At 40.6% G+C, this 8,840-nt stretch overlaps 1 protein-coding gene across 1 annotated transcript; it reads right to left on the minus strand.

Annotated features, from left to right (window-relative positions):
• Window positions 1–3,946: 3,946 nt before the first annotated feature.
• Window positions 3,947–4,993, minus strand: LOC101475493 (chemerin-like receptor 1). The gene has a single exon (XM_004541707.1). It carries the CDS (start codon window positions 4,991–4,993, stop codon window positions 3,947–3,949), a length of 1,047 nt encoding a protein of 348 aa, XP_004541764.1.
• Window positions 4,994–8,840: the final 3,847 nt, after the last annotated feature.

Raw genomic sequence — 8,840 nt, forward strand, 5'->3', positions numbered from 1 at the left:
GGCAGCCAAAAGGGGACAGGGGGGGGGGGGGGGGGGGGTAGCCTCCTCTGCACCCTGGTGACATACCCCTACTCCAAGGTCCTGCACGTGTGGGTGGTTGTGGTGGAGCGGGAAGAGGGAGGCAGCTTGAGATGGGGAGGGAAGGAAGGGAGGGGCAAGTGACCCCTCCCTGGGGCCAGCTCCCCCGCTGACCCCAGTAGGCACCCCCATACTCCGCGACCTGCCAGGGAAAGGGGGCCCAGGCCCATCCAGACCGGGGCCCAGCGCAGCAGCGCCTCCCGGCCCCACAGAGCCCGGGACAGTCCACCCAACCCCACCACAGAGAAAACTGCACCCACCCCACCATCCACTCATCTTCCAGACTACATAAGACAATAAACACCCAGGCTGAGATCTTCCTCCACCTCTCCTGTATCTCCCCCTCCTGCAGGGAGAGCTCCCGAGGAGAGGAAAGCTCCTGCAAGATGTGACAATCTCCCCCACCAGTTGAAGAGCCCCCCAGGTGGCTCGATGCACCGGCGGCACCCTGCTCCAGGGCTGGGCCCCCATGCACCCACCCGCCCACAACCCCGGCAACACACCAACCAGGACCCAAGCCCCCGAGGCCCGGCCCGGGCCCCAGACCAGAGACGGAGCGCCCCCAGAACCTCACGCCCATCCCGGACCCACCCAGGGGCAGCCAGGCTACCAGGTCAGTAACCCACGTCCGTCAGCACAGACCCTCCCCTAGCCCCGCTGCACGCAGCCGCGAGGAAACAGTCACCTGAGAGCCAACAGAGCCCCTAACCGGACATGACCGCTACCCCGGGTTGAGCCCCCCAAGGAAGATGCCTCCGGGGAACCCCCCGACGCCCTACGCCTGTCCCTACCCCCACACCAATCACAACAGTGAAGGCGGGACCAAACTATGACCCCCCACCCCCACTAGGTGATGGAGCTGATCAAAGGAGCCCAGAGCAATTGATCTGATGTGGTGGCAGAGGCTGTATCAAGACTAATGTAATCTAATAGATAATTTCTATATTGGTTAGAATTAAGATTATTTTTATTTTTCCAGTTCATGAGGACTGTTTTCTTGGCTATGCATAGGGCAGTGAAAACCATATGGGCGATATTCTTTTCTGAAGTGACATTATCTAAGCTGCCCAACAAACACACTAAGGGGGAAGTTGGAATGTTACATTTCAGACACTTCGATAAGTCTTCACATATCTCGCGCCAAAACTTCTGAACTGGTGGACAGAACCAAAGAGCGTGGATATAATTGTCCGGTGAATTGGTTTGGCAGTGTGAGCAGTTGTTGGTAGACGTATAGTGCACCTGTATAGAGTGACCTGTATAGTGCACTCTATGTAATATTTTGTATTGAATTAATTGAAGACTGGGATTTCTAATTAGATGAAAGGTTTTTAAGCAAATCTGAGACCAGAAGTTTAGGTCTAAGTTAACTGATAAATCCGCTTCCCATTTTGCAATAGGAAGTGATATTGATTCATCTGTTTTAGAAAGCATTCTGTATATTTTGGATAGTAATTTGGGGGTTTTAAGAGTAAGAAATTGAACCACACTTGGTGGTGTTTGTAGTTCAACTTGACCCGGTTTAAATTTCTTTTTTACTATGGATTTAATTTGTTGATATTCTAAAAATCTTTTCTTGTTTATCCCATATTGTGTAACTAGTCCGTCAAATGAGATAAATTCTGTTCCTTCTAGTATATGTTCTAAATATTTGATTCCTTTACCACTCCAATCTGAAAAGTTTATCATATTATTGTTTTGTAATATGTCAGGGTTGTTCCAGATAGGTGTACGTTTGCATGGGATTAATGAAGACGCTGTCAATTTTAGAAACTCCCACCATGCTGTCAGAGAAGAGCTGATGTTGATGCTTTTAAAGCATTCATGTCGTTGGATGTTTGAGCTGATAAATGGTAGGTCTGAGATCTCTAGATTATTGCAAAGTGCTTGTTCTACATCTAACCAAGGTTCATCTAAGAGGGTATGTTTTAGCCATCCTGAGATAAACTGAAGCCTGTTGGCTAAGAAGTAGTGCTGAAAGTTAGGCAGTTCTAGTCCTCCTTTATCCTTGGTCTTTTGTAGTGTTTTTAAGCTTATACGTGGGGGTTTATTTTTCCAAAGGAATTTGGACATACATGAATCTAGCGATCTGAACCAATCTTGTGGCGGTTTAGTTGGGATCATTGAGAATAAATAATTTATTTTTGGTAAGACCATCATTTTTATAGCGGCAACCCTTCCCATGAGTGATATGGGTAGACATTTCCATCTAGCCAAATCATCTTCTACCTTCTTTAAAAGTGGGATATGGTTTAATTTAGTTAGATCTGCAAGCTTGGGAGAAACATTAATACCTAAATATTTTATATTTCCCGATTGCAGTGGTGTAGAAGAGGAATTATGGAGGGAGCAATTAATCGGTAGAACTGTAGATTTTGACCAGTTAATTGAGTAATCTGATATTCTTGCAAAAGAGTTTATCAATTCAATCACCCCAGAGATATTGGTTTGTGAATTCTGGAGAAAGAGTAACACATCATCCGCATAAAGGCTGATTTTATGTTCCACGTTCTTGCATTTTATGCCCTTAATTACTGAATTCTGTCTAATTGCTGCTGCTAGTGGTTCAATAAAAATTTGACCATTGTTGTCTTCTTCAGCGTCAATGTGGAAATCTTTTCACCCTTTGGGTTATTACTGTGTTTGTGGAATCTTCTTGCAATAGCTGGCATGAACCCAAGTGGCTCGACCTTCGACCTAAACTGCTGTCAAGCTGGTCTGATCAGCACCCGGTCTCCCAGTCTGGGAATTCCCCACCTTGGAAGGATTTCAGCATTCACCATGTTATACTCACACATAAGGCCAAGTGTTGGAATTTAATAATCTTTAATACAAATATACCTCATTGTTACGTATCTCACAACTGCTTAATATTTAGCATCACACACTTGTTTATACTTTATTTCACACGGTTAAGTATTGTAAAGTTTTTTTCACAATTCGGCTGATAAATAAATATAATATTTATTCACCTAGATAATCCTACATTATTTATTTTTAAAAGTGATTATTATTATCCAATGTTTGATGATTTTTTCAGTAAATACTACTGATACACATATCAGTTTATTTGTAAAACAACACAGGAACAGTGATTACAAGAATGATCACAGTTGTCATTATTTATTGGGTTAAAAAAACTTTTAAAGAGCAAAAGCAGAAGAATAAGAATCTGTGAGACTGTTTGGCATCATAATATCATGATAATGATATAATGATCTTATATTATAATAATGAATACACTGAACTGTAGGAAGGTCAAATATCTAATATCTAATATAAATCTTTGCATGATATTGGTAAGAAGAAGTCATCTTACAATAAGACATCAACATTACACACTGTTTATTAACACATGGAAATAAATGGCAGGCTGTGTGAATGAATTATCCTTAAAGTATGTTTTAACTGCCCAATCCATGCTTATCTAAGATGGCATCTGTGGGAGCTGTCATGTCCCGTCAACTAAATTTGCCTGGTATTGTTTGTGTTTTACAAAGTGAACTGGACACAAAAGTAATACTGATTTTGATTTTGCTGACTGGTTCTTCTTCTGGGAAGTAACATTGTTATAATCACACAACAACAACAACAACAACAACAACAACAACAACAACAACAACAACAATAATAATGGCACAAAGTTAATGTAGTCAGGAAAAACAATACAGTGAAGAAATAAACCATCACAGCACCATTTAAACAATTAGCTGTTTCCATTAGATTCATTTTTAGATTCATTTCATAAGCACATAATTTTATTAAACCTTATAAAAATTTAATCTGCCGTTATATTTACAGCTGGTAAAAAGTCCCCCAAATTTTTCAATCAAAGGTTTTAACATGTTTATTAATCTCATATACAGCCTTATACCTCAGTAATCAAATCTGACTTTTCTCTGCTCTGCCTGGTGTTCACTGACTTCATGTCACTGGCAGAGTGTTTTTTCTCTTCCTTCAAGGCACTCTCCAGCACATTCAGGATGGATTTTCGGACTTCAGCCTTAAAATCTTGTCTTAAGAAGACATACAGCAGTGGATTCAGGCAGCAGTGAAGAACCATCAAATTCGAGGCGACATTCGACACAATTAGAAAGGCAAAGTGAAATGTTGCATTTGGTGCCTTAAATATCACCAGCTGAATAAGATCAATGATGTAATAGGGAGCCAAGCACAGAAAAAAGGCAACAATAATGGAAGTGATAACTTTAAAGGGGCGACTTGATTGGCTGGCCAGGCTGTGGTTTCTCCTGAGACGATGGATGATGACAGCATAACAAGAGACAATGACAGTTAAGGGGACTGCAAATCCGAGAAGGAAGTGGGTGATAACAATGGTCTGAATGACAGTTGGTGTTGCTTTTTCAAAAAAACCGATGTTGGAGCAGTAAGTTGTGTTTTCAGTTTCTTTCTTTGTGTCCATGTAAAAATAATGTTGAATGTTGACAATCAAAGCCAACATCCAAACACACAGACTAACATAGGTTGCACTGCGTACATTTCGGTGGTTCTGAGCCCAGACAGGCCACACCACAGACACACATCTGTCCACACTGATCACCACCATAATGTAGACACTGGCATACAAGTTTAGAATGATTAGAGTGCCGCACAGCTTGCACATGAAATTGCCAAAGGGCCAGTGAAACTGCAAAGCCAGGGATGTTGCTCTAAGGGCTAGAAACACTGCAAAGATGAAGTCAGCCACAGCAATGTGGAGGTACCAAATTGTGTTAACAGTTTTCTTCATCCTGAACCCGGTCACCCAGATAACCAGTCCATTCCCGAGCACACCGAGGAGAGACACCAGGGAGAAAACAACAACAGCCACGGTGGTAAGAGACGAAAACAAGTCAACCCAAGAATCGTTTAGATCAGGTGCAGCAGTTGTATTGATTAGACTGGCCATCTCCATTATTGTTTATCAAGAAACCTGTAATATCAAGAAAACAAAAAGAACAGAAAAGAGACATCAGGGTCTGTATGAATGTATGTAAAGTAATCTTTAATTTTCCTAATCTTTTAGATTTCTGCTTGAGTAGAGCTGTTAAGCTGTTAAGGCAGATTAAGGTCTAGATTTCACAAGTGATAAGCCAAGAAGGAAATGAAGAAATTTCAAAGTGAATTTAAGAGATGAACTAATCAATTAAAGCAATTTTTAAAATAAGATATTGTATCTCAAGATGAATAAGTTTTACAACAAAGTGGGTATAACAGGGACATGCTTGTTGTTAACACAGTAACTCATGAAGTTACTGAAATTATCAATAAAAGGTGCAGGAAAATAAGGAGGTGTTTTTGTCTGACCTTTGATTTATGTAACAATTAGACACAAGGATGAAAAAAAGAACAAAATTTGGTGACAAAAGGTTTGATAAAATCTCTTAAATGATTTTAAATGAAGTAATCTTAAAAAGCAGCACTTATTGTGAAGCAAAATATTTAAGCTCATTCAAACTATGCTATTTTAATCTATTCAATGAGTGGTGCATATATGTAAAAATAAATCCATAGATGATGATTTTCATGAACCAGCAGCCTTTTTCAGAAGTTGAAATATTTTGCCACAAAGGCAGATTCCCCTCTGTTCATGTTGCCCAGTGCAATTTCATGTCAGTTGTAATTAAAGACTTTTTATGTTTATGTAATGAGGAGAACTGTAATGACCTTCGTGTTTGGTTTGAATACACCTTAATACAGCAAAGCGTTTTTTACAACAATTAGAAACAGACAGAAAAACATACGCACGATCACTGTGTGAGAAACAAGTTATAATATGACAGAAAACAATTACTTCAAGAATTCTCATCAAAGCAGTGCTCTCTCTTAAATGCAACAGCTTAGCTTGTTTGCTTAATTTTAATAAATTATCTTATTGTATTATGTAAATACCAGGGTCAGTCTATTCCTGCATAGCAAATATGTGATGATTTTACAAACTTACAAAAGGAAAATATCAAAGATCATTTACCTTTAGGGAAGCTCCCTTGTTGGTTGTTGATGAATGCAATGCAGAAAAATGCCAGGTTAATATATGTGAGGTAAGACGTCACTGCCCACAAAGAAAGAAATTGAGAGAGAGCGAGAGGGAGAGAGAGAGAGAGCAAAAGATGTCTAAAATCTAAAATATAGTGTGCCACCAGTATAGCTCTGTTATCAGCATCCTGTTTTGCAAGCTTGGTCAGCTTTTGTATTTACTCTGAAAGTTGCCATTTTTGCCCTTACATTTATCTCATTTATTCTTTCTCTTGATTCTTAGTTTATTTCTGTCTTAACTTTTACAGTGTTCAAAGAATTAAAGGGACACTTTGAAAACACATCAGACCTTAATGGGAAAACAATGTGCCGAGCTTGAAGGACAGACTGCCCGCATAGGCGAGAGGGGAATTTTAAAAAAATATTGTAGGAGGTGACTTTGCCTCTGAACAGGAAAATATGTACAGTCGGGGGTCAAAGTGGGTTCAGCAGGTGGGGAAACAATGACTCTCTTCTCTTTTTGCTTCTCTCTCTTAGCTTTTTGTTAAAGCAAAAATAATAACCCTACTTTGAAAATGGAAAACTAGAAAGAACAGATATTTATTTAAAATGTAGGGACCGTCACTCACCAGGAGAAATGCAGGACTAAGTGGACAATGGGCAGTGAACAATTTCATTACATTATCTAATGGCAGTCAGGGTGCTGTTACCTTGCCTAGAGGTGTGTGCATTACTTCAAAGATTAGCAGTACCCAGTAGAGGAGGCACCGGAAGCAATGTGAGAGAAGTGGGGCAAGCCTATTAGGCCACCTATTAGGTAATTCAATTAGTTATTATTGCCAATGATTGCTCACTAGATCACAAAATATACCACATACTTTTATGAACCACAAAGGTGAGGGACCGCTGTTTTTTCAATAAGTCTTGGACTCTGTCATTCAGCTAGCTGGGTTAACAAGCTACCGCACCAACTGAGCCTTAAGTTAAGACTCATGGTGGGGAAGTGTGTGTTTACATCATTGACGCTTGGTGCTAAAGTGCTACTGTTGTGCACAAATGCTGTCCTCCACTGGCAGTTTATTATCATTGAGAAGAAAGGCAAGACCATCAGACCCTGCGTAGAAAACATTGCATTTGTTCACATCTCCTTTTGAGTTATTACAGGGAGCAACCATCTTCAGTAAACTGGACATGCAGAATACTTACCATCTGGTAAGAGTAAAGGAAGTGGATGAGTGGATGAATACCTCCACCAGGAAGACGAACTCAGCCAGCCTCACCTCTGCCATTTTGAGTATCTGGTGATACCTTTTGGTCTTTCGAATGTCCCCTCTGTGTTTCAGTCCCTCGTGAATAACGTCCTCCAGGACTTCATTAATCGTTTTGTCTTCGTCTACATGCTTATCTTTTTGAAATCAGCCCAAGAACATGAAACCCACGTCAGGCAAGTGCTACAATGTTTGTTGGGGAATAAACTTTTTGTAAATAGAAAAAAATATGAATTTCACATTGACACAGCTTCCTTCTTGTGCTACAGAGTAGAGAAAGGCAACCTCAAACCAGAGCCTGCAAAAGTGAGGTAGTAGTAGACTTGCCAGTCCATCTAACCACATGCATCTCCAATGTTTCCAGAGTTTTGCTAGCTTGTATCGCTGTTTCATCGGCGATTTCAGCAAAATGGCCTTACTCTTAACACATCTAACCTCTCCAAAAGTTTCTTTTAGTGGTGTGCGGATCGATTTTGAAATATCGATTCTTCCGATACCAGTAATTTATGTTCTAGAATCGATTCTCATATTAAAATATTGATATTTTAGTACTTTGGGGTAAATTTTTAGTTTTTCATTAACAGGAAAGCAGTGGAAACAAACTATATCATTCGAATTGGAAGGAACTACTTCCTCTTACGCCTTTCATAGTCATGTGCGAAATACGGCTGTATAAATGTGTCGCAGCCCCTGGCGTGCGCACTCACAACAATGGCTGAGCGTAAACAGAGTCATGTGTGGACGTATTTTACCTCCACAAACAGTCAAGACGCGGTTTGCGATACATGTGGCAAGACAGTGAGGTGTGGTGGCAACAGCACTAACCTCGTCAAACACCTCAGAGTAAATCATGTCACAGAATATGAGCTTATGTTGAGACAAACTGAAGAGGAGGACAGGGACAGGTGCTACCAGGGCGAGACAGACGTCTCTCGCGGAGTCCTTTAGTACTGCAGGCAGGCAACATGCTCAAATAGTGCACAACTTCAGGTTTTTTATTTCTGTATGATAATTCTGCATTATTAAGCAATGAGAACAAGTAGTCTGATGTCCTGATCATTATGAAGCTATATTACTATATTCTCATTACAATTTCATAATACAATTATATATTGTATTATGAAATACAATAAAACATTACGTTTTTGTACAGAGTATCGGTATCGGATCAGTATCGTCGATACCACCCTGAATTTTAGTTGGTATCGGATTGGAAAGGAAATCAGTGGTATCGCACATCACTAGTCTCTTTCCAGTGGAATCCTTCAGCGTAGTCAGTGTTTGATCTCCTGAAGAAATGTTTCGCCACCACTCCAGTCCTGTCCCAGCCTGATATTAACTGCTAATTTATCATCGAAGTGGATGCCTCAGACTCTGATATAAGAGCAGTCCTCTCTCAGTAACGGGAAACTGCATCCATGTGCTAATTTCTCCTAGTTGTCTCCTTGATTGCAGTGGGTATGCCGATCGCAACAGAACCCCTGCACCAACTTACACCAAAGGCCAGAAGGTTTGGTT

The sequence above is a fragment of the Maylandia zebra genome, linkage group LG11 (genome assembly GCF_041146795.1).
Source record: "Maylandia zebra isolate NMK-2024a linkage group LG11, Mzebra_GT3a, whole genome shotgun sequence".
In the NCBI taxonomy this organism is placed as follows: Eukaryota; Metazoa; Chordata; class Actinopteri; order Cichliformes; family Cichlidae; genus Maylandia; species Maylandia zebra.